Raw genomic sequence first — 27,338 nt, 5'->3', positions numbered from 1 at the left:
GGTTACTCCCTCTGCGCACACACATCCTTACATGACACTAAACCACTTCTCTCTCTTCTTGGAGCCAAATTTTGTTCTGATACATGAGCTGGCTCCTGTCAAATTCAGCTGAATAAATGTGGAAATATATGAAGAAAGAATATGGCCCTTCATGGTGCCTCCAGTTATTCAGCCCTCCTTTTATGATCACCTCCACTTTCACAATTTCTTATAGGCTCAATAGGTTTCTTGATGTTCTCCTCCACTGGCCCAAGCAGGTATAATTCTTGTTTTTAACCAGCAGAGAGAGAGAGAGAGAGAGGGAAAGGAAATGAAGCAAAGTTCTTATGTTGTAACTCTCCCTTAAAAAAGAAGACTGGATGATAGAGATCTGTTACTTGAATTCACTGATGATAATTGCACCCCATTTCTCGACACGTTTGAATAAAAATCGTTGACGTTGCTTCAAGAATGCCAGACCTCCATTTCACCTAACCTACACCCTCCTTTTCCCTCACCCTCCATCCTTCTCCCTTTTTATTACTGTAACCTCCTCCCTTACGTGTTCCGTGTAGTACTGTCTTGTACTTGTGCAGCATTGACAAGCTGCAAAATGCATAGTTCTATTGGCAATCCCATGAAAAGTAGGTATTTGGGAGCACATACAAGCTGCTGCAAATTATTTTTCTTTTTGTACTTTTTATCGTCCGTTTCTTTAAAAAGAAAATGAATTACAATTAACTTAAAATAATACTGGCTGTCTCACAGGGCTTTGTTTGGTATTTTCTCAGCAATAAGGAAAAAATAAATGTGACCACCATCCACGGTGCCCTGCGTGGCTCTTTTTCTTCTGTGGAATGCTGAGTGGCAGAGGAACAGTCACACCCTGCATAAGACAGCCAAAGTGAGCTTACGATGCTGGCTTTCACAGAGCTATCATACATACAGATCTGCTTTGAATGTTTCATGAGCTGCTTCTTTTCAACCATGGCACTTCTTCCCTCTTGTATGCACACAGCTAACAGGACTCTCATAGTGGCTCCAACACAGACCTAAGTGACATTGCTTCCTCAAGGGAAGGGAGGGCTCACCACTTGTCTGCTGCAGATCTGAGACGTCACCTCCCTGAAGTCAGCATGGTAAAGGCGTGTATATATGGAGATGGGAGAGAGAGCGCCAAATGGGACTAGCAAAACCACTCATGTGGATCTACTGCAGTCAGGGAGAGAGACGGGCTTTCCTCTACTCTGTAGCCCAGTGTCCAAGGACCTAGGTCATACTAGAACTGCTGGCCAGCTCTTGAGAAGATATACGGGAAAAGACAGTTTTTTGTTCTTTTGTTTTTTAATTTTGGCTAACTTGTACTTGCCAAGAACAAGAGAAAGAAAACGATTGAACACACAGCCAAAGACTGCTTCCTAACCTAAACTATCCAGCCACACAAGGTCTGCCTCCATCTCCTAGAGAGAGGGACCAATAATACGGTCATCCAGTTAGCCCTTTGTGCAAGGGGAAAAGACATTAGTCAAGTGCTGATGAGGGATGGGGTGGCCTGCATGGCTACTATTGTACCTTAAAATAAATTACACAAAACGAAAATTGCTCTAAGAGGGAATTCAAATAGTCTGCTATGCTTCCCTGACCAGATTTGCTGCATAGCACTAGTGTGGGAAGGCAGATCTGAGTGTGTTCTAGGTAAATGGGGAGGGGGTTGTTGCAGGTTCAAATACATTGAGTGGAATGAATCAGTTCGACCAAAAGCGCTCCCTCTTTGCAAGGGAACAGGTAGCTCTAATCGTGATTCAGAATGCTCAGAGAAGGAGGAAAGCTTCTTTCATCAGCCAAGGACTAGGGTGAATACTATGTGCAGGGGAATCCTCAGAAGAGGTTTTTTTGATGGTTTTGTGGGGTGAGTTTATGGCCTTTGTGTCAAGAGCTTTAGGGACACTTGCAAACAGCAAAGGAGAAGCCCCCAAAACAGTGCAGTAGAAACTGAGGAGTGGGGAGGAACGGACCTGGCAGCATGCAGAGCCAAACATATGAGCAAGACTCCTTGGATGCCATCAGCTGGCAATCTCCAGCCTTCCTTAAAATACCTACTGTAGACCAAGCTGGAGGGAGAGCGAGAAGGCAGCATAAAAATCCTGAGGAAACTTTTGCCTCCGAGTACAGAGACAGAAGCCTGGGGAGCAGCATCAGTGCAGTTCAGCAGGCCTGCCTGTAGAGGGTGCTGACTGGCAACAGTACTGAGGCTTGAAACCAGTCACCTCACCAGCCTTCCAGGCTTGGAAAAGGCAAAAAAAAAAAAACCCACAAAAAACCCCCGCAGCATAAAGTCCGCCAGAGCAGCGAAGTCCCACGATTAATTAAACTTAGAAACTTTCAGTAAGGATGAAGATCTAATTTCAGTGTTTGCAGTTCAGCTTTCAGTTCACTCACAGCATCTAAATCAAGCAGAGCATAAAATTCAGCATATCAGTGGAATATAATTGACGTAATGGTGTTTCCTGGTTGAATGACAGGATACTAGGAATAAAATAATTAAATACAGATTAACCATATCTAACACTAAAGTCACAATGAAAGAATTTCATTCACATCATCCAAGTTTCTACTCTTATGTCCTCCTCCTCTCCCCCTCATATTATATTTCCTTTCTCCTGGAGTCTTCAACTGTTCCCTGGAGATTACTCTGGTTAGTCATTCAAAAAGAGAACAGTTTGGCAAAAAGAGCTTCAGGAAACTTAAGGAAGGGAGCTAAAAAAATCTTAAGAGGAAGGACTGCAAACCACTGAAACCCTGACTAAAGAGATGTGTGATTGGAGCAACTTTCATTTTGAATCACGGCTTTTAAGGATTAAAATAAAATTTCCCTTTCATTTTGAAATATATTGTTAAAGGGAATTATTTAGATAGAAAGAAACTACTTGATTTGGGAACATATCTCATTTTCTTTATGGGGGGGTATTCCAAAACTATATATATATATTTAAGTACTGAATAAGGAGCTCAGCTTGTAATCATAGAACTGTAAGAAAATATTTTTTCCAGTAATGTTGAGGCAAAGGATACAGGAAGTGGACATGAGATCTTAAATCAAAACCCCTAGCTATACAGTTATAGCTTTCCAATATGTGATAGATAATCCATAACCATGATTAGCTACTTACATTAAATGGAGCATCGCATTAGATAAATCATATGTAGTACATAATAAAATTATTCTGTACATATACTTTTACAGCATAAGGTCTTGATCCTGGAAAGACTCATGCGTGTGATTAATTTTAAGCATGTGAATAGTCCCATTGACTTAAGCACATGAATAAGTCATTGCAGAAACAGGGGCCCAAGAGGCTAGATCTTAATACTCTAAATGGCTATTAAAAATAAATTATGTTCCATACTGCACAATATGGCATCTTTGTAAGTCTACTAATGGCAGCATTCATGGTATTTCTGCCATAATCACACATTAATTTTTTATAATTAAAAAAACATGTTTTACTAATTGCTTGAATAAATATCAATGTAATCTTTGTTTTCCAGTTGGTCATTCATACTGCTTCTAAATAGTTTAACACATGCAAACACACAAAACTGAAATCAACTAATTTGGTACCAGAAACATACAATATAATCATATATTACAATACATGGTGTCTTAGCAGGTATTCTAAATGTCCGATTTTGAATTGGTCCTTAATTTCCTTTATTCTAGCTGATGAGTAAAGAGTCACAATCTTGAAAGAAAGTTCACATGTTCTATTGAAATTTCAGGTGTTCTGAGACAATAGCCATTGTCTAATATATTGAAGAATATGGGACTATCAAACAGAACCAACCAAACCACAGCTTAGCAAAACACTGATTTTCTAATAAAAACACAGCCATTAACTTCTTTGGTTTTAGTTAAAGCAGCAGTTCCACTGGAAAGGAAGCAAATAGTAAAAACTCACAGTCAGGGCTAGATTTCAGTGGGTGTAAATCACCCTGGCTTCACTAAAATCAATGGAGCACTTGCAACTAATATCTGCTGAGAATCTGGCCCCCAGGTGTAAAAATCCATCCCACTCCCATTGAAATCAAGAACTCAGCTCCCACTATATTTTTATGAATACTATCTTCACCAAAGCAAGCAAAGGTAATGCAAAGGGAAAGAAATACCATGTTTTCTGGTTCTTTTCCAGAATCCAGCTGTAGAAATCTTAATTTCTGTAATGTTGCCTTCATATCACAGACCTCACTGATCCAGTTGCCTCAAAAAACAAGCACTCGAACTTCAGCAGGATAGAACTAATTCTTTCCAGACTGCCTTGTATAGACTAATTACCTCATCTTAACCAATTAAAAAGCACCTTCAGCAACACTGACCAATCAAACCTCAGTCTTCGTGATTCTTTTTCACTGCCAGACTTCATTTGATTAGAAGCTGCAGCATACTCCTTCCAGAGATGCCATTTCCTGTGTAATGTTGTATTCAGAACATTATTGGCAACTTATAATATGTGCAATAATTTCACGAGACATAATTGTATTTGTCTTTTGATAGAATTATCCACAATTTTTATGTTGCACTGTTGTGCTACTTATTATTTTCTACTTCAAAACCACTGGGAATAGGAAATTAGATAAACAATGTTTGCTTGTGTGTATGATGTTTCATCTACTGTTTTTCATTTTTCCCCCTTCCAGTTTATTAACCACTTGAATGTATCTAGGCAAATAGTGTGGACTTTGTATTCTTATGCTGTATATAACATGCTAATTTTGGCTAAGAGCAACGGCCACAAACATTTGGTATAAGATCATAAATGAGATTCAAGAACTGCGTATCACACCCACTTCCCTCGCCCCCAATTCCTTTTCTTCATTCCAATTAATTCTATTAATTAAAAAGTACACATTGCAGAGTTTCATCATCAATTTTGTTCTACCTTATCATTTTCAGCAAATTCTTGTCTTAGAAAAACCATTTCCTAAAAGTACATTGCAAAATAAATGTTAAATATAAAATACAAGCCTGACTGTTAAAATGTGGCAATGAGATTTGTCCCCAATGATATTCCATGTTTTTGATCAAGTTGAAAAACTTCAAAGGCCTTTAGTATGTTTTACTGTAAGACACAACTGCACACTTCTGCCACGTGTGCTGACTCCACTTCCGTTCTCTTGTTAGAACAATGGACTCCTTAACAAGCTTGATCTGTTATTCCATAATTATGAATCCAAGCATATGTTTCAACTGATTCATTCAGTACCGGTTCCCCGATTGTTTTACATGATTGATCATCCCTTTCACCTAATAACTAATGCCCCAATTCTGCAAATACTGATGCATGTGTATGACTACATACATGTCATTAATATTGGATGGCTTGTGTGGATACTACAGTTAAGCACATGTGCAAATGTTTTCAGGATCAGGGCCTAAAATATTATTTCAAATGTAGCAGATCGTTCAGTTATATACAAATACAATAATTGTATCTTTTTTTAAAATTTGATTTTTTAACAATTTGAGCATAGATCCTGCCACTGGCACTGTGTGGGTAGACACCTGTGCTCATGCAGAGTCATGTGACTCCTCAGAGCTCTGGTCATGGGCAGAGGTAATCCTGTGCAGAGCCTGCTGCAGGACTGGGATTATAGTGCCCTTCATCTCAAACAATCCTTAAATGGATTAAAATAAGAACTAGTCCACTCACCATGGAAATGCATCCACTTCTGGTGTAGAATGCAACGCAACAATTTAGGCTGGAACACACAGAAATGCTAGCTCCCAGTGTGTCTGCATGCACAATACAATTACCTGAATTGTGGAAAATACTTTGATTTTATGTCTCATCCCAGAAAGGCATGTCTGATACCATGGTGTTACCTATCACCAGGATGGGGTATTGGTTTAGTTCTGATTTAATATGGTGTCAGAGGCTACTGAATAAAGAAACCCATTTAAGGTCTGAAAATATTCTTAATTTCTGTATAGCTTATTTCTGATTGTATGAACTAGCAATCCTATTTATTTTCTTAATGTCTTTGTATAGTATTTAAGGAGAACCCAGAGTAGTAATTGTTCAAAAATTTTAAATGTTGATTTTTAATTGAATTTGAATTTCCATCCAAATACAAATTGATGCAAATCACAAATAAAAAAAAATCAATCGTCATCTAATAAATAAGAAATGAATCACTCACTATTTTTAACATAATAAAAAAAATGTAAAAATCTGTAAATAGGTAAATTAAGCTAAATAACTGATTAAATAAATGTATATAGATCCTCCTGGTTAGCAAAAAAACAAACAAACAACAGCAGCACCAAATTTAGAGTAAAAGCTATACTTCATTGCAAATACCATATGTTACGGGGTGTCCACCCCACACAGGAATGCAAGAGGTTAAAGGGAGGCCCCGGGGTCCTATCATACCTTGCCCCAAAAAGGAGCAGTGGAGGTGAGTCCTCTAAGTGGTATAATGAAGCTGCATGAAGTGCAAGCCAATCAGAGAAGGGCTACAGGAAGTAGCCAATCCAGGGCCAGCGGGCCCATATAAGATGAGCTGCAGTGAAGAACAGGGTCAGTCACTATTGGGAGTTTAAGGAGTAAGGACTATGTTCCTAGCAGGTGGCAGGAAGGGTAGCACCTTGGACAGAGCAACTGCTGGGGTGGCAGGAACCAGGGGAACAAAATGGAGCTCCTGACTGGCTGCTGGGACTTGGTAACTGAATGCCCTGAGGTAAAAGTGAAGAAAGTTCTGAGGCCAGGGGAAAGTAGCCCAGGGAATTGTAGTAGCATTGAAGGAAGTTAAAGAGGCACAGCAGAAGGTTGCTATTCACAGGGTGTCTGGGCTGGGACCCAGAGTAGTGGGCGGGTCTGGGGTGTCCACCCGCTTGCCACTGAGGAAGTGGATAGACTATTGCACAGTGGATACTGACCCCACCTCCCCTCCCACAGATGGGGGAAAACACAGAGTGACCTAGCTGGAGGGCTGAGTCATGAAGAGGACATGGCGATTCCTGGGGCTGTGGGCTGGATGGAGAGCTAGTGTGACAGTGTACAAACCACAAATGGGGGTGTCAACCTCAAGCTAATCCTCAAAGTGACCAGGAGGAGGTGCCAGCCCAGTGGTGAGAGGTGCACCCTTGACACCATGTTTTAATATTCACCAATTAATGATAATCAACCTTTCTTTAGGAAAATAACTAAAAAGTACAAGTGCAAAACACAATTAAAACTGATGATCTAAAGAAGGTTTCCTGCTTGCGGATTTAAATTGGTGATTTAAATTGTTTTGATCTCAATCAATCTACCCTCACAGTTATTGCTAACTATTGTTGGTGGCATATAATCTAAAATCTAAGATTTTTAGATCAAAATGGTTCGAGCGCTAAATACATTTTGGAAGCCCTTAATGTGACAGTCTGCTCAATGGTAACTTGTATAAAGCTTTTTACATTTAAAAAATAGATTCAAGTCAAAAGTGATCATTTCTTTCTGATGAAACAGATTGACTGTCTCTCTCTTTTTGTTATGATCGATGCAATCTATATGAAGGCAGAAGGACCAATCGGTCAAAGTGATTTTTTTTATCAAGTGTTACCAACATTTTTGATCAAAATCATTTTCAGAATGGCTGACATTTTTTGTTTTACCAAAAATTGTACTTTAGGTCAATGAAAATGTTCAAAAACTCTTTTGAAAATGATTTCAATAAAAATTTAAGTAAAAATATCTGGGAAAATTTCAAAGAACAAAATGGAAACATTCAAAAATTTTCATTGAATCTTTTCCCCATTTTTCACCTAGCTCTCTTTGTAACAGGGTTTGGTACTATCCAACAGGCCAAACCAAAGCATGTACCCAGACCTCAGCATGGTATTTACCAGGGCAAAGTAACCCTAAGGATTTGTTAATTGGACACAAGAATTCAAAATATATTAGCTAGACTGTTCTGGCTAACATGGTTTGAATTTTAACATAGATAGCACTTTAAAGACATTACGCATTAAGTTATCAAAAGAAGTATTTCACGAAAGATTAAGAATGTTGTACAGAACAAAAAGAGAGAGACAGCTGTGGTCCATTGATTGTCAGCAAGCCTAGCTATATGCCCAGCCCATTGCATGTTATTGTACCTGCTTTCAACAACAATGTCCTGTACTCCATCCTGCATTCTGATCACTTCATTGGGGATTTGGTTGCAGCTTGAAATCCCCAGAATTCTTCTTTCCATCGCCCTGCCCTCTCTGTGACAGACAGTTGCTGTTCCTCTATCTTCGTCAGCGCCCATGTTTCATTGCCATACCACATTTCCAGCAGCACTGGTTGAAGAGGTTGGCACGTGTTGCCTTAATGATTTTTTTCCTTGGAGGACATTCTTGACAGAATTAAATTCACACCAACCAGCTTTCTTTATTCACAAGAGTTTGCCTTCCTGATTGTGGCGCATATTAATTTCTTGGCCCAAGTAGACGTATTGATCAACTTGTTATATTTGTTCTCCCTGAACTGTTTTAATTTCATAAATTTCATTTTGTAGCGGTTCATTTTCAGTCTGACTTGGTTGCTTTTGTGTTGAGTTTTCACAGCATTTTCCGTAGTTTGATGGTGTTTTCAGCAATCAACACAATATCATCCACAAATCAGAGATGTTTTAAATGCTCTCCATTGACTTTGATTCCACCCTTCCAGTTCATCTGCCTCATTACCATTTTGAGGCATGCTGTGAAGCGTTTTGGTGAAACCATGTCTCCTTGATTCACACCACTTTTGATTGGGATGCGTAGGGGAGTGTCAAACAGTTATATGCAGTGCAGTAGTGCAGTCAGAGTTTGTTTCTTTAGTAATTTGATGTAATTTGTGTCAATGCCCTACTCTGTGAGAGATTTCAGCACTGCATTGATCTCAACGCTATTGAATGCTTTTTCATAGTCAACAAAGGCAGTGCATAAAGAGAATCTGTATTCCCTTGAGTGCTCCAATAGCTGGTTTATAGTGAAGTTATGGTCCATTGTGTTGAAATTCCTTCGAAAACCTGCCTGCTCTCTCAGCTACTGCTTGTCCAGACTCTGAGAGTCGGTTTATTCTTATTTTAGTGAATAGCTTGTAAATATGTGAGAACAGGCATATTGGATGATAGATCTTTAAATCTTCACGGTTGCCCTTCTTGTGCAACAGAATGGTGTGGTGTTAGACTCTTGCCAGCTAGATGGAATCTTCTGCATTTCCAAGTAGTGGCTAGACCTCTGAGCAAGGGTTTACCAGAGGTCTTGGCCTCCAGCTCTTATTTCAGTAGTCAACCCGTCTTTTCCTGGAGCTTTTCCTTCCTTCATTTGGTAAGCTGCACGTCGAACTTCACTGATGAGGACTGGGAGTACACGCTCATTGGTCTGTTGAAGTAGTGGTAATAGAACATTTATTTGGGGTGTGAACAGTTCAGTGCAAAAATAGCTGCAGACTGCTTCCATCCCTGTTCTATCAATTAATGCTTTTCCGTCCTTGTTCTTCAATGCCATTCTTGTCAACCTGTACAGCATCAATTCCCCTTCGCATTTTTTGAGGCTTCTGCAATCTTCAGCCATCTTTAAAAGCCTTTCATTTCGGTACTTCTCAAAGTCCTCCTTTAGTCTTCTTATCAGCTTATAGAGAAGGGTGTACTCAAGTTTGTTGCCATCATTTCACTTCATGTTCCTCCACTTCTCTAACAAGTTCCTCATTTCCTCCGAGATTCTTCCCTTTGCTCTTTTTGGTCTTTCTTTCTTGGCTGATTTCATGCATTACCTCAGCATCTCAGCGAAACTTTTATAGTCCTCGTTGCAGCTATCTGTGATACTCCAGTCTTCCTTGGAAATGTTCGTTTTCAGGATTGCCATATTGACTATTTTTGGCCTCTGTCTCTGATTTGCCATCTGTAGTGCTTTCTTCTCCATCTTTTCATTGATAAAAAATACTAGGGAAAATTTTATGGAAAATTCTGATGCTGATAATTATTCTTGAAAGCTTTTTAAAAAAAAAAAAAAAAAAAAAAAAAACAAAGACCATTTTTTTGACAAAAATTGTTTGGAAAGATCTTTAACCCACTCTAATTATAAACATGTTACAGCTCTGGAGACAATTCTGGCCCTGTTGTAAGAAGGCACAATTTCATTAACTTCAGTGGTGTTTACTTATTCATTATGGCCTTTGGTCCTTACAATGTACTAGCTTTAACTTTTCTGAGCTTGCTTTCTTGTTAGGTTGGTAGTTCAGAGGGGCTTACCTTTGTTCCTCAAAAAACCATGCAATACTTCTAATTCATTTTCTGATTTTGTTTTCAACATTTGAAAAGCTGCATCAGGATATATACAGCCAAACAGTAATACATAAGAAGTAGATAACACATGGGTCATTCCCCCCCCACACTGTCCCACTGCTACCTCCTCTGTAGATGTTTTGGGTTCTCTGTCAACTGGGGCTTTAATGTCCCAGCTGGGACTGCCTCATGGAGCTGAGTAATTGAGGTGCAGTTGAGCTTGCTTTATTTCATTTAGGCTCCAGGCCTTAAAAAGAGACTGGGCTACTCTGATGAGAGTGAAAAAGACATAGGTTTGCTGTTCAGAAGCAATGAAGGACCTCTAGAGGCATAAGAGTTGCTCTATTTGTGTTTTTATACTGCTTTTTTTTTATAGTTTACAGACTATTACGCTGTATAAAGGGACTGTGGCTAGAGACTGTCTGTGTTCTAAAGGGCAAACAAGAAACCTGTAAATAAACCGGAAACCTCAGAAAGCATTTGATTTTGTCTTACATGGGCCTCCTGTGAACGCCTCAGTCCCTCAGAACCCGGCCCAGCTACAAATTATCTGGATATTCTATTAAAATGTACACTGAACTACAGTCTTTCTATATAGACCCAAAAAAAGGGCCCAGCTTGGAGGAGATTAGACTCATTTACACACCCCCAACTTTTTCAGCCCTTAAATCGCATGCAGAACTCCCACTGATGGCATCCTATTGATAGTAACCGAAGTTGTCATTGTTAAGAGAGAATACAGTGTATGAAACTGAAGGTCTGTTCTCCCCTTGATGTGGATGTGTAACTCTCATTCTCACTACTGGGAGTGAGTAACACACAAATATCAATGAGAGAATCAACTCCTTTACATGCTGAAATCTGAGATACTACTGCAGACAAAAATTGGCCCTCAAGACCTAGTATCTGGATTTGGGCTTATTACGTCAAATCTATAGCATATGTGACAGTTAACATGTTTTTGTGCCTACCAGATATCCTGCAGAAGGAACTAACAGACATTCCAGAACATTAACTGATGCCAGATACCAATCACTGTTGAGCATTACGCCTTGTTTTATCTGTTTAACAGTTAAAAATAACTAAATTCTCTCACAGAAATGCTGTCCTTAGAAAATTAGTATTTCAAATCCAAAGGCAGCATTTTATGGGCATTCTGCATTTTGCCACTGACCTCAATGAGCTTTGGATCAGGCCCTCTACTTCAAAGCAAGGAATTCCTCTGGTGGTAGGAAGTGAATGAAACAATCCTCTTTCATCAAAGTTGTGTTACAATACCACAGTATCTTACATTTGCTCTGGATAACCACTAAGTGGCACTTGAACACTTCATCGTAAGATGTTTAGATGCTGCAAACTGTGAAGGGGAGGGGAGAGGGAATCAATCGAATCTTATGTGAAAAATGAAATTTACATTCTGCTATTATAGGAACTAAGGCCTTGCCTACATGACAAAATGTTTCTGGGAAAGATTTTGTGCTGTGCCTCATGGAGTAAACAAACTTTCTTCCCCCCTAAATTCCAATCCTGCTGAGGAAATCAGAAGGCCTAATTCAATAAATCTTCGTCCACAGTCATGCCATTTTGAAATATACCCCACCTCGGCTGGGAACACCAAACAGTCTCATAAGAAATGGGGTTGAAGCTATTTTGGTGAAGGGCAAATTTAAGAGGCTCTGAATTCTTGACACGACTTTTAGAAATGCCTCAGAGTTAGATTTCAGTTAGAGACCTCTGTAAAGGCTGATGATATTTGTTCTGGCAGAGGTACACTAGGGTAGGTTTTAGTAGTCGGCAGAGATAAAAATGACAAATGGTGCTCAGCTCTTCTTTAGACCCTAGTGTTTTATAACTTCTGAGTCAGATGCTACACTTACTTTTGCATTTTTAATTAAAGGCATAAACCTGGATTGTTTTTTCTAGCAGCAAAGCTAAACCAATTATGTTTAATTAATCAGTAAAATTCTACTGAATACTCTCTTGCAGTCTATTTTAAACTTTCCATTTCATCTTTAAAGCAATTCTGCCTGTTTGTTGAAAAAAACTTTTTTACATAATGAAAAATACATAAAAAAGTCAATTACAGATACCGAGATAATTCTTTCTGATCCAACCCATATGAAAGCATCTTGAGCAACTTAACTGTTATTGGAAAAAAGCAAATTATAAGACAAAAACTGTGATTGCAATGTTAAGTTTGAGATTTGAGACCTCCAGTCCTGTAGACATTTATACATGGGAGTAGTCCTGTTGACTTTAATGGATAATGTTAAGTATGTTGTGTTAAGTATTTGCAGGATCAAAATCTTAAGGTTAAGGTTTACATAACAGCCTAGAAGGCAAATTGCAAAGAAACACCACCATTTAATTAATTCCAAATTCATGTGTTGAATGCCCCACTAATAATAACCTCTATTTTTAACACTTATTTTTGTGTTCAATGCCACACAAAGTGTGGGGCATTCAACAGAGAAATCCAGGACCAATTGACTTATGAACTTCACCTTAACTCTGCCTCCGTGTGAAAGCGCATTGGAGGGAGGGCTTTCATTACATGATTACATAGTACTGGATAACAGGCTCAACAGCACAACTCAACAAATTACACAGTATATCATCACTGAGAGGGACTGCAATTTTTAATAATGTTTTGCTTATTATCTGTGTGTGAAGTTAGCGCTCTTGAAAATGATGACATAACATCCCTGGAAACTGAAAGCCAATTTAACCAAGTACAGAGAGGGATCCAGCTTAACCCATTGTGTGGCAAGGGTGGGGATTCTCCAGTGGCATATGGGTTTGAAGGCCATGGCTGGGGCAAAGGGATGTGACCAACTCTAAATTTCAGCTATTAGTACTCCAGACCAAAACATAAATTAAAAATATCATCCACTAGCTTCATACAAAGGATAAAGTCCAAATAAACATTATGGTCCCAATCCCAATATCAGATCCACGGGGCAGGACCCTGGATTTCCACCTGTGCAGATCCAACTGCTGGCCTGGGGCCTATATTTGTCCAGCCACAGAAGCCATTCTCTTGGAAAATATTTCCCAAAGTCCCATCTGCAGAGTGAAATCAATGGAGTGCAAAAAAAAGCACGAGCATAGAACTCTCATATCTTCACCAGGCAAAGTAAAGTATGGATTCTTATGATAGGATTTGTTACTCTTCTTACACTTTGACATAGAACACAATGAGAAGTTGTACTGCTGAAGTATTTTCACAATAAATGGTTTCTGCACTTATAAAATGCCTCTTCAGCTTTGCTTTTGTGTTGAACTCATTAGTCAATCAGAGCCCAAATCTGCTGACCATGAGGGCACAAGTTAAGGTCTGGCTGTTCACTCAGGCTTTTGCTTGGGTGGGGCTGATTGTAGAGAGGATTTGGAGCAATTTCAGGAAGGTAGTCCATTTAATTTGATATTATTAGGGGTTTTTTTTTCATTTTTTTCAAATACATGCTCACAGTTTTTCCTAGTAATCCATCTTTGAAACAGAAAAATATACAAAAATAGCTGCAATGATTTCATACTGCCTTGCAACCCCAAAGTTATGAACATTAATTCCATATATTAGTTGAACTGTCTCACAGTGAGTTAAAAATCACAGCTTTCCACACAGGCTTGTAAAGCATCAAAGAGAAAATGACGGATTTTATTATAACTCGATCATATCGGACACTAGCAAAAATAATTGTTCCGGGCCCCACTCCTGCATTCTGATCCAAGCCAAAAGACCCTTAAGTCCATGTAGACACACAGGGGATTGCCTACGCAGATCAGCCTATGGGACAGTGGTCTTGGTTTGTCATTTGTGTTTGGCCAATACTGGTCTTTTAAACTATTTTTTAAAATATGATGATGTTTGCTTCTAAACACTATTTTCTGTAAGCTAAAATTACATTTTTCTTAGTTTATGTACAAAAGCTGGCATTGAACAGTATTAGTCAAGAATGAATATTTTTATGGAAATCTCTTCATCAGGCCAGTTTCTTCTTTTCTCTCAAAATTTCACAATACAGAATTTGAAGGCTATAAAACAGATCATCATCAGGTGTATGTTTAAAAAATAATCATAAAAATCATGACCTTACATGCTTTGATTAAAGATCACTTTTAATTACAAAACACATGCTGATCAATTCAGATTTTCTGACTTCTGAATGCTTAATTGTATTCCAAATACATATTTGTTCCTCAAAATGTCTTGTCATCTTAAATTCGTTTTAATAAACCACAGTGAAGGCTACTGGCAGGAAATGCAAAAAACTTCCTTTTTCATTAAACCTGACCCCTTTACAGTATCAAACATTCAGCTCAAATGCCTATGTAATATAAGCCATATCTGATGATGAAAAGAATCAGTCAGCACTCTTTGTAATGTTAATTTTATATTTGCTCGTTCATCTGTTTTGTTATTTGTTCTGCTGTAGTGCCCAGAAGGTTCACTCTGGGTTGGGGCCCTGTTGCGCTAGATGATGTACAAACACAGTCTCTCACCTGAGACCTTACAGTCTCCTTTACAACTTGATGCAGCATTAGTATTAACAGAAGGAACACTAGTCTTTAACATGGCTGCCAAATTTTCAAATTTATTTTCCAAATTAAATGATCCTTCAGCTACAGCTCCACCAAAACTCTCTTCTAAGAGACTGAAGTTTTAAAAATAGGTCACAAAAGGAAAACTTCCTTTTGGGGAGAATATTACTCAGTAAAGCAAGAAGGCAGCTGACACTTGTGCAGGTGAGACAATGCAATAAGAAAAACAGGGCAGTGCATTCAACTAAGCACCATAAAGTTTGGGAATGAGGTTAAAACTACAAAAGCAAAGAAGAGATTGCCACATCCCATTCCATTGCAACACATTCAGTTCTCCAGATGTGGGCCCACCAACATCTCTAAGGCATAGTACAAACTGATTGTGATCTTTTACAAACAGGTTATGAAACTGGAGGAAAAGATTTATTTAGACCCTCAAATCTCCAAAAGCAGCAGTGAAAAATGACTAGGGGTCAGATTCTCCCCCAGCAGGGTTAAGGAAACTCCATTACTTGGACGTCATGGCTTCCTTGGTATTTATTCATCACGTCTGCAAGGTTTGCCTCCCACACAAATAGCAAGAGGTTCTGACTCCAAAGCCTGTGACTCTCCCATTATCTCTGAGGTTCTGTGCCATTTACTTCCGCAGGGCCTCCTGTGCCCTTCCATCTAAATGTGCTTTTCACAGTGCAAGTTAATACTGTCCCGGTCATTGTTAATTTATTTCTCAAGCCCCTTTTGGCACACAGCAGTTGTTCCCATCTGTGGAGCCCAGCCACAGAACAGCATTCTCCCTCTTCCCATGTCTGTTTTCATCCCCTCTCTCTTTTTTGCATTTCCTGACCAGATGGCAGAAAAAATCTGACCCAAATTAAATTATTCTATAGTCTCTATTTTTCTCCCCAAGTTTACCTTAGTGTAAAAGCCCATCTTGGAGTTACCTGCAGCCCAATTCTCAGGCCAGGCCAAGCTGAGCTCAGCACCAAGAGCCAGCAGGGGCAAAGATGGATTTACACCACAGGGCTGCTTTGATTTGTGCCCAGCTGTCCACAGGCCAAAGGCGCCATTCTGCCAACTGGGGACATTGACCCATAGAGGCACTATAGACATACACTCTGGATCCAGTCCCCTACCCCACAAGGCTGGAGATTGTGAGTGGGTGGCACCCAGCTGGTTATATGGTCTTCACCACCTGGGAACTGCCCCACACTGGGTGAGACTGCTGTCAACTCAACAGACTCTGCTGTGTAAGATGTTTTCAGAAATAGAGAAGACACAAGACCCCTTCTTTTCTTTTTTTGTACTCACATACTGTTGCTTACTGAACTTCAAGCATACGGAATCTTAGAATACCACCATGAATAATAGAATGTAAAAAAGGCTGTTGATTGTGTGCTCATTCTCTTTCTCCACCCGTCCTCCCCTGCCCCAGTACCATATATGATTGAGAAACTGCAGTTCATTGCATAGTGGCGCAATTATTATTTCCAGCACTAAAAACATATAAATAACTTCTTATGCAATAAAGTTCCTGAAACAAGCCAATGGTGGTTTTACAGTCAGTATGCGCTGAACATCACTGCACAAGTATATTGAACCTGTTACAACCTGTATGTGGGAAGTCTCCGGGAGATTTTTGGCACAAGATGCCCAGGTTTCCATGCACAGAGGTAAGAGGAATGAAAGAAGCAAAAGTATGTAGAGATGTGCAACATCTAAGAGAGGAAAAATTCATCTGAAAGAGCCCTTGAGCCCTCAAACAACTTCTGATATTGTGAGAAAGAAACCAAATACAGACTGCTGGGAATGTGGCTGGTATTGTGATAGATAAATACTGCCTTCTAGAGAGGAATAATGGTCAAGTGGTTAATGCATTACCCTAGGATGTGGAAAATATAAGTTCAATCCCCTCCTCTGATAGAAGCTCCCTTAGTGGCGTTGGGCAAATCACTTAGTTTCTCTGTTCCTCATCTGTAAAATGGAGGTAATAGTTCTTCCTTATCTCACGGGGGCAATTCTGAGGATAGCTACATTAAAGACCGTGAGATGCTCAGATACTATATTAATCATAGGCCTTTTTAACCTGTCTCATGACATGTACTGGTCTGATAAGCCAGCAGAAGCAAAACTCTGACACTCAACAATGGGAAATGCCAGTGGCTAAATCAGCAGCAAGTTTGTAAGCAATGTTTTTTGTAACCTCAGTTCCACTATTTTGCATTTCTCATACATATAATTCTCAACAATTCAAGTCAGAGAACACCAAATTTATGATGAAAGTAGGCAACTTAGCTCTAAAATGAGGGCCATTGTAGCGGTATGGGAACACACTGATAGTTCAGATAGTATCTGGATACATTTTATTTTTAATTTATTTATTTATTCAAAATCTTAGGCCCAGAACTACTCCATGTCACCACCAGGTCATCCACTGTTTCTGAATGTTGTTGACCTGCCTCTTTCAGTCAGATGCTGCCTATATAGCCATCTAACACAATGACCTCCCCACATATACCGTATAGCTGCCAGAGGGTGGGGGGGAGGACTTCAGAAGGAGCAGTGCTTCCCTAGTGTCTAGGGGGAGCAGGCTTCGCTGCAGTTGACAACTAGGAAGGCTGAAAGAGCTACACAGCCTAAAACAGTGGTTCTCAACCAGGGGTACATGCAGAGGTTTTCCAGGGACTACATCAATTCATCTAGATATTTGCCTAGTTTTGCAACAGTCTACATTAAAAGCACTAGCGAAGTCAGTACAAACTAAAATTTCATACAGGCAATGACGTGTTTATACTACTCTATATATTATAGACTGAAATGTAAGTCCAATATTTACATCCCACTTGATTTATTTTATAATGATGTGGTAAAAATGAGAAAGTAAGCAATTCTTCAGTAGTACTGTGCTGTGATGCTCTTGTATTTTTATGTTTGATTTTGTAAGCGAGTGGTTTTTAAGTGAGGTGAAACTTGGGGTATACAAAACAAATCAGACTCCTGAAAAGGGTACAATCGTCTGGAAAGATTGAGAACCACTGGCCTAAAATGTCCTTGGCTCTAAGCCAGGGAACGAAGCTGGTATTGGGCTGAAGATTTCTGCCATGCGGCAATCAGGGTGGAAAGTTACACAACACAAATCCTTCCCCTCCACCCCAAAATCATAGATGATTAAAGCCTGGCCCCATTGAAGCCCATGGCAAAACTCCCACTAACTACCTGCACAGCTGCTCTGCCCATACCTCCTTCACACAGAAATACTGCAAGGATTCTATATGGGCAATGCGCTGTGTAGGGATCCTCTCAAATCCATCAAATCCCCTTGTCATAGAGTAGCTAGAAAACTAACATTACCCCAGTCAGAGACACTTAAACAAATGAAAAGCACCACCTCTCATGCACACTTTCAGACTTTGCTAGGATTTCACCTAGAAACCCCAAGAACCTGATCTAGTCTATTCTCCCTCTGCAAGAGCCCTACAAAGATTATGGAAGCTGAGCAGAGACAGAGAAAAGGTCCTGAGCTGCAGAGGACTACCTGAAAAAACAAAAAACAAAAAAACAATTAAGGGGGGGGGGGGGGGGGGAGGGGGGATTCACACATAAATGTTTCCCTTGAACAGCTCCCAAGCACAGAGTAGCCTCAGGAACAGCTGGCCCAGCTTGGATCCTGTTTACTCTGTGACAACAGGCTACCACACTCTGGCTGTCATATTACACAGAGCCGTGTTTGGATTCTACACTCTGTTAAGACTTGTAGGCCTAAAAAAACTGACCTACTAGTCCATGTTGCTCTTACTTTTGTTTTGTTTTTTAAACAAATACCTCAGAATTTTGTTTCCCCCCCCCCCACTAAATCAGTGGCAGCAGCTTGCAATTTATGAGCAATCCTGAAAGAATAAACTAGCATGTACACATGACGGAGCAAGAAAAGAAATAGAGCCAGACTTGAGTTACTCTGAAGTATATATGGAGCAACTGCACTGAAGCCAATGGAGTTTTGCTGGTTTTAACTGGTGTAACCAAGAGCGCAGTCAGACTCACTAGTTAAATCCCCCTAGGGTTATCAGAAACAATAGTATGTAAAACGAATCGCTTTCAAAATTATTCCAACGAGTACCTTGCTTAAATTCTTTTAGTAAAGAGATGCTTAGGGACCCTGCTATCTTGGTACCTAATGTCAAAAATAAATTACATAATAATCTTCAATCATGAGGCTAAACCTAACAACAAATACTTGGAAGTTCATTGGGTCTTTGCTGTCCTTTTTATAGCTAAATAGTACCACTCACCAACTCTCACCCTGGCCCTCTGTGCAGCCTGGCAGAGAACGAAGTGTTGATTACCTGAAACCAGTGTGTATGTCAGCCTATAATTCCAATGAAGTTAGATCACCTACAACTCACAGCACAGTGTGCTGTACTGAGTGTAATACAGCATAACGTGCGTTAGTGTGACTGTCACGTACCATAATATGTTTAGAACACAGGGTGCCTACAATGCCATTTGCCAGAGTAACCACTTAGGCAATATATGACATAAAAACTCAAACCTGCCAAAAGGATATAATTTCTGTGCACCAAATAACACTAAAATAACAGGAATAAGTGTTTGAAGTGTGTTGCCATGGTGGTCCCAGAATATTAGAGAGATACGGTAGATGAGGTAATAACTTTTATTGGAACGATGTCTATTGGTGGAAGAGACAAGCTTTCCAGGATAGATCACCTGAGGAAGAGCTCTGTGTTGCTCAAAAGCTTATCCCTTCCACCAAAAGAAGTTGGTCCAGTAAAAAAGATATTACCTCACCTACTTTGTCTCCCTCAGAAATAAGTGTTCCATTTTAAAATACACACAATAAATGCAGATGCTCCCCATCTGTGTCCACCGTGGGGCAGATCTGAACCAACAGGAATTTTGCCATTAACTTCAATACAAGTAGAATCAGGTCCTATGTTGGAGTTACTATCCATGCACAAGCCTGGATTCAGTGGCACCTTACAGTATGTCTACATAGTAATTAAACACCTGCAGCTGGCCCACGTCAGCCAACTCAGGCTTGCAGGTCTCGAGCTGCGGGGCTGTAAAATGGCAGTGTAAATGTTCAGGCTTGGACTGGATCCCAAGCTCTGAGACCCTGTCAAGGTCCCAGAGTTACACTTGTGTAAAGCTGGTGTAACAGAGTGGAGAATCAGCCTCTACAGGTTTCTGTATCTTCTGTAAACATTTAATTAAAAGGTTTATTATTAAACCATATCCCTGCAATGTTATGGGACAGAGCTATCACAACAACCTGGGCCCTCCATCCTTGTGCCCTCTATGCTTGGAAATTGACACCCAAGGAACAAAATTACAAAATCTATGATAAGGTGTTACTGGCCATCAAGCCTGCATTTCAGAAGTGGTGCCACCAACTACAAGGTGCACACTTTCCAGTCCAAGTGTTATAAAAATTTGTAACATCTCCAAACTGCCACAGCTTTCAACCAATGTCAGATACATTGGTCTCTCTTCTTTTCTAGAGTCAACTTCACCCTGACCTACCGGCCTGGAACACAAAATGGCAAACCCGATGCGTTATCTCGGCAAGGGAGTACTGAGATAAGGGGGATAAATCTCCTGAACCTGCCCTATACTGAAGCCTTGCCATTTTGTAAACATACTGGCCAACACCAATCTTCTGGCCCCTTAGTACTCACTGCCCAATGAGCCGCTGCCCAATGAGCGGTGACATGGATGTCAGCCAATTCTTACCCAAACTTCTTGGTCAAAAATGAGTTACTGGTAATGGACTTGGAAAGAGTGTTATCATACAGCATGACTACATCACCTGTTTTCTTCCCAAGTATAGAACAGAAATATTTAATATTCAACACTTCTGACTTATTGTTAATTACAGCATGTTCATCAAGTAATGGACCAATACCATTGTTAGGATTATTCTTATTCCTTATATACTTTAAAAACTCCTTATTTTCCTTAACTTTGTTGGCCATAGATTTCTTTCTATGTCCCTTTGCTTTGCTTATCCATTTTCTACAATTCCTAGCTTCTGATTCATATTCATTACTATCAATTTCCCCATTCTTCCATTTGTTATATATATAATTTTTTATAGCTGTGTTCACTTTCCCTCTAAACTGGGTCAGTTTTTAAACCCATATAGCCTTTTTCTTCAATTGTGGGATTGTGGCTTTTGGGGCACATAGTAAAGTGTCTTAAACAATTCCCAATTATCATTCACATTTTTCTGATTAAATTCTTCCTCCCAGCTGATTTGGCTCATAATTGTTTTCAGCTTTGTAAAATTGGCCCTTTTAAAGTATCATGTATATATATTACTAGTTTGGATTTTGTTCTCTTTGCACATTATCCAGTCGTGATCCCTTGCACCTTAGCTACCATTAGTTTTCAGTTCTGTGATCAGTTCCTCTTTATCTGACGAGATAAAGTCAAATGTAGAATTCCCCTATGTTGGGTGCAACACTTTTTGAGTTAGGAAATTATCATCTATAATATTTAGAAATCCCAAGGATGTTTTAAGACTTGTGGCATGAGACCTCCAGTTTGTGTCACTCCAACTGAAGTCACCCATGATCATGGACCTTTTTCCCTATACATTATAGATAGGTGCATAAGAAAGAAGTCATCCTGTTCCCTAGTGTGATTTGGTCGCCTGTAGCAGACATCAACTAATATCCCATCTTGTGCTTTATCTGTTAGAACACTGATCCATAAGCATTCAGGATAATTTTTCTTCCCTGACCTGCTTTCAGTTCTCCCTTCCACACCAACATATCTGCAGCCAACATGGACCATACCTACCAGGTCCTCAGGCAATCAAAGGTCAGTCTGTGCAGCTGCTCTGCCTGTGCCTTCCCCACAGAGAAGTACTGCAGGGATTCTGCTGTGTGGAAGGCATTGTGTGAGGATCCTCTCAGTGAGTGAACTGCATGCAACAGGAATCAAATCTCCTTGCTGTGGAGTAGCTAGAAAACTATTATCCGAGACAGATACACCAGAGGAACATGGGATACCTGTACTGCTGTTCTCCATGCTAAACATGTTCTCTTGGTAAACAGAATACTTCAGTGGTTGTTGCTTCTAGTCTGTCACCATTTTTGAGCACTAAATCCACTTTGAGGAGAACAGAATGAGAGACCGATAATGAAAAGCTAATGGAGGAGTGTTACAGGATAATGGTCTCCTACTACTACCTAACTGACAGGATTTTCATGGGAAATAAATGTAGTGGTAAAGCTCTATTCAATTTAGGAGACATTTATTCTGTACCCCATTACAATGATTTTTTGTGCACTCACCTTTGCTTCCCCATCAGAAAGTCATTTTTCTGCAGGGAAGCAAACATCTGCACAGGACCATGAATTCTGCACGCACGCAGTGGTCCGGAACTCCCCAAGGAGTAACATTCCCTGATCTTTTCTATAAGGCCACTGTCCTCTCTTCCTTTATAGTTCACCTTAAGACTCACCTCCCTGATGCCCACAAGCAATTGACCAATTAATTATAGATAGGGTAAGAGATAGTGAGGTATACATAGTCAATGTGTATTTATTTATTTATGTGAATTTTAAAAAAATATATTTAAATTTACTTCCCAGCACAGCCTTACATTCAAATTTTAAAATTATCCTACATACATAAGTGGTTTCAGGAATGGTTTGGTAGAGCTTGTGAACTCATAGCCATATATTTTTTTATTGTAATTCAAGAGTGATTTTCAATCTAATTTGGGCAGGAGCCCTATCTCAATGTGAATTCCATCTGTATCAACCATAGCCTTTTCCGGATTCATCCAGAGAGATGCAAGTGATTATGGACCTTGTAGCTTATAACATTTTAAACATGGAGTCCTCTTGTCCTATAAAATACATCAAATGTCTCTATCTAATTATTACAATATTTTTTAGAGCGTCTGAGGGGGTGGGTAATGAAAAGTAACACTGAAAATAAGTAATTAAATCTACTGTAGCTGCAACCCCTGTATTAATCATTTATATTTGACCCAATAAAGAGATTTAATTTCTCCAATGTAGCCCAATTCTGCCTGAGTTTTTCAGATAGGTGAGATCATAGCTTTATTCAGTAAGATCTGATTGGTAAATAAGTATAGTAAATACTATATAGTAAATACATATAGTAAGTATACTAAAACAAGTTCAAGACCTGCTCTGATTGTAATACCTCAGCTCTGTCACCAAGCTAATTTGGACTGTTGTGTCTCTTTTTGCATAACAGGCACAAATAGAAAAAACTATGCAGAACATTTTTTGTCCATCCTAGGAGCAATTGAGAGGAAATTGACAGTGCCAACACAATCTAAATCTGGAAAACTGCTGTTTGATTCCTCAGAGCAAATGTTGCAGGCACTGAAAAGAGTCCTCAGGGACAAGAGATCTAATGGACTGGAGCAGGAGTCTGCTGAGTGACTCAGTCCACAGAAGTTAGACTTCTAATATTTGTTTCTTCTGTACAAGAACAAAACAGAGATGAGGCAATTACAAATTAAAACAATAATGATCCTAGACACTCCTATGCTTCCAATCTGGGTACTCTGCTGTCTCAATACATAGATCTCTCTCTCACTTTGATAAGTATACACAACTTTCAATAATGTTAATGGGAGTCACATGCATGCATCAGAGACAGAATAAATGGATGCTATAAAGTTAACATACAGCATAAAAAAAACCCAAACTACTAAAAAACTGAAGTTAAATTATTCAAAAGTGAACACTAATTTAGGGGATCCAACTTAAGGGAGACACCGAGGCTCTGACTGTCAGAGAGATGACAACTTTCACAGGTGCTGAGCATCCAATCAATAGGTGTTTAAAGTTGGGCACCCAAAAACTCTGGCATCCAAAAAAATCTATGGACACCGTTGAAACTACAACCCCAAATCTTTAGATTTCCTCTCTCTTATTTCAAACAACTCCAGGAGTTTGATCAAGCAAGTGGAAACAGTACTTTGTTTCTCACTCTTGTTACAGAAGAAAATGTATTGGAGGTGATCAAAGTTGCTTATTAACCATGATCCTAACAAAACCACAACCCACACAATGGAAATACATAACCATATTTAACAGCTTCTTTCTAGTCACTGTCAAGTCCTAAAACATTTACTCCCCACCTTTAAATGCATACATCTTATATGTTATCGAGTGGCCCATTTTTTATTTGACAATATTTTCTCACTTAAGTGCTTGGGGTTTATGTCTTATTTGGCTATTTGTTTACTTACTGCCCCTTTATCTTGGGGGAATTTAATTAAAGCTATGTCCATAAACTCCAGCTCTGAGCCAGGAACCACGAGTTTGGTGTTCTACCCTGTCTTGCTACAGAAAAGAAAGCTAAATAGATCTATCTGATATGCTGTACACGTGCAAACAGTCCCTCTGAGGTGCTTCAGTGGGCCTACTCTCATGTGTAAGGCATAAAGGATTTGGCCCAATGTGAGTGAGCTGTATCTCCAAAATTAATAACTACAATTTATACCTTAGTGGTGCCACCGCTTTGCCCACTAAACATTACTAGCCAGCTGCAAAAACATAATGCCCAGTTTTGCTTACTTTACTCATGTGAGGAAGTTACTTTAGCAGCTTACTCACTTGAATAAGAAGAGCAGAAATGGATGCCTATTTTTAGCACTACAGCCTGCTCAGAGGGAACACAAGCTACTCATATAATGTAGGATTAGAGAAGGTCCATGGAAGTTTATGGGTGAAATCCTAGCCCGACTGACATCAATAGAAAAACTCCCACTGACTTCAACGGGGCCAGGATTTCTGCCCATATCACTAACTTATTGGAAACTAAGCCCTGATCCTGCACAGATTTACACATGCCTGATATCACACACAGTGAATAGTTCAATTTAAGTAATACTGAGAGTGTGTAAAGTTAAGCCATGTGTTGGGGGAGGGGGAAGCTTCAAGACCTCAGACTGCAATGAAAAGATCCAAACATCACGAAAGTTAGCTCATTTTGAAATACATAGTATTAACGCACAAAAGGAGTTTACAGCATGCCCTATAAAATCAGCTTCTAATATCTCATGGAGTGAAGCAAGCTCTGAGAATTGCTTTTTACTTACTTTTGTTTGATCAGCAGCTCTGAACACATAACAGATAGTTTGCTGATTTACGGCTCCATCCTTTATCAGACAAGCAAAGTAGCTTGGATCGTGGCTATTGTGAATCAGTTTGTGGACATGTTGTAACTTATACTCAAACAGGCTGGAACAAATCAAAGGATCCCACTGTTGGTTTTTCCCTGCGTCTAGCTCACAACGCAGGCTTCCTGGTGAAACATAAAGCCGGACTTGGCTGGTGCGAGGTTCTTCCATGGAAGACTGCATACTGAGCCGCCGAATCTCTGCCACAATCCAAGGCAGCATTGTCATGGTGGTTAGAGAATGCACTGGCAGAGAACCAACAAGCTGGAGACTAAAATCCACTGAGATATCACTAGGTGCTTGAAGTTTTTTAACTTTGAATGATAGAGGCTCCATTTTACAACCATCAAGGGAGGCAGGAACAATCCACCAAAGTTTCAGCTCCCTGGAACGAAGTTTCCTTTAACTGTACAGTAGTGGAACTCTGAAAGGAAAGAGATATTTAACAGTTACAGTAACAGTCATTTAGAATTTTCTATTTAAAAATAAATCACCAATAATGGAAATATTCATAGGGTATTTCTATACTGCAGTGTAAACCCCAGGTTCAAACTCAGGTGCAAGCCTAATCCCCCTCTCATCTACACACAAATCATGCTAACCCAGGGCTTGGATAGCATGGTGCTGGAGAGTTCACACCTGAGTCAAGCTGGGACCCACGGTTCAATCCCTACTGCTCTGCAGTGTAGCCACAGCCCCACGGGACTCACGCTCTGGGAGTCTGCCAAAAGTATCCCCCAGTTCCATGGACTGACTTTCTTTGTTCTCTTGACAGTCAAGTTTGGTGGACAGTCAAGTTTTCCCACACTTTACTACAAACAAAGGGCTAGAGCGGACACATTTTGGGAGGGCGCTAAGAAGTCTGAGATCTCGGTGGTTCAACTCAGGCTCACATAATGCAGTGCAGATGCTGAAGCGCCAGGAGGGGACTCAGGGTTCAAGAATTCCTAACCTGGGATTACATACGGGTATAAATGCTCAAGCCCTATGTTAACAAACCCAGAGTCTGCTCACTTGAATTCTACTAATCCTAGGCTTATGTTGTAGAGTAAACATACCCATAGATTTCGAGACCAGAAGGGGCCATCTAGTTCCCTTATAATCATCTAGTCTAACCTTCTGTATATCCATAGGTCTTCACTGAGTTCCAGCTTCACATCCAATAGCTGTGGTTGAATTAGATCATATCTTTTACAAAAACAGCCAATCTTGTTTTAAAAATTGCCATACTTGGAGAATCTACCACAATCCTGGGTAAACTGTCCCAATGGTTACTCACCCTCACTGTTAAAAATGTGCATCTTATTTCTAGCCTGAATTTGTCTAGCTTAAGTTTCTAGTCACTGGATCTTGTTATACCTTTGTCTGCTAGGTTGAAGAGCCCTCAGTTATTAAATTTCTGTTCCTCATGTAGGCATTTATAGACTGTGATCAAATCACCCCTTAACCTTCTCTTTGCTAAACTAAAGAGATTGCGCTCCTTGAGTCTATCACTATAAGGCATGTTTTCCAATCCTTTAATCATTCTTGTGGCTCGTCCATGAGCCCTCTCCAATTTTTCAACGTCCTTCTTGAATTGTGGGCACCAGCACTGGACACAGTATTCCAGCAGCAGTCACACCAATGCCAAATACAGAGGCACTAGAACACCTCTCTACACCTCCTCGAGATTCCCGTTTATACATCCAAGGAGTGCATTAGCCCTTTTGGCCACAGCATTGCACTGGGAGCTCACATTCAGCAGCCATGATCCCCAAATCTTTTTTAGAGTCACTGATTCCCAGGATAGAGTCCCCAGTTCTGTAATTTTGGTCTGCATTCTCTGTTCCTAGATGTTTAACCTTCCTTACATTTGTCTATATTGAAATGCAGATGGTTTGCTTGTGCCCAGCTTACCAAGCGGTCCAGGGCGCTCTGTATCAGTGTCCTGCCCTCTTGATTATTTACCACTCTCCCAATCTTTGTGTCACTAGCAAACTATATCAGTGATGATTTTATGTTTTCTTCCAGATTGTTGGTAAAAATGCCAAACATCATAGAGCCAAGAACCAATCCCTGCAGGACCTCACTAGAAAAACAACAGCTTAATGATAATTCCCCACTAAAATTACATGTTTAGACTTATTAGCTAGTCAGTTTTTAATCCACTTAAGGAGTACCATGATAATTTTGTATCTTTTTAATGTCTGAATCCAAGTGCGATGTGGTACCAACTGAAACAGTGCACAGAAATCTAAGTATATTATGACTACACTATTACCTTTTCCAATCAAACCTTCAATCTCATCAAAAAATTATATCAGGTGAGTTTGACAAGATCTGTTTTCAATAA

At 39.8% G+C, this 27,338-nt stretch overlaps 1 protein-coding gene across 9 annotated transcripts in view; it reads right to left on the bottom strand.

Moving 5' to 3' along the window:
* TBC1D1 (TBC1 domain family member 1) overlaps positions 1-27,338 on the bottom strand; it is a 183,583-nt gene that overhangs the window by 142,018 nt on the left and 14,227 nt on the right. For 8 of the 9 annotated variants that reach the window (XR_010920441.1, XM_067551539.1, XM_067551543.1 and 5 more), the window contains exon 2: positions 24,926-25,428. Coding sequence is in view for 7 of the 9 variants with exons in the window: in XM_067551539.1 (XP_067407640.1) it covers positions 24,926-25,342 (417 nt within the window). In the remaining 2 variants the exon portion in view is untranslated. Of the gene's footprint in view, positions 1-24,925; positions 25,429-27,338 lie in introns of those variants that run through there. The other variant, XM_067551547.1, reaches the window with a different exon arrangement.

This window comes from Emydura macquarii, unplaced genomic scaffold, assembly GCF_026122565.2.
Source record: "Emydura macquarii macquarii isolate MOO-44397 ecotype Brisbane River unplaced genomic scaffold, CSIRO-AGI_Emac_v2 contig_1353, whole genome shotgun sequence".
NCBI lineage: Eukaryota > Metazoa > Chordata > Testudines > Chelidae > Emydura > Emydura macquarii.
Note: the sequence above shows the minus strand (reverse complement) of the source record. Positions and strands in the feature narration are given on the sequence as shown.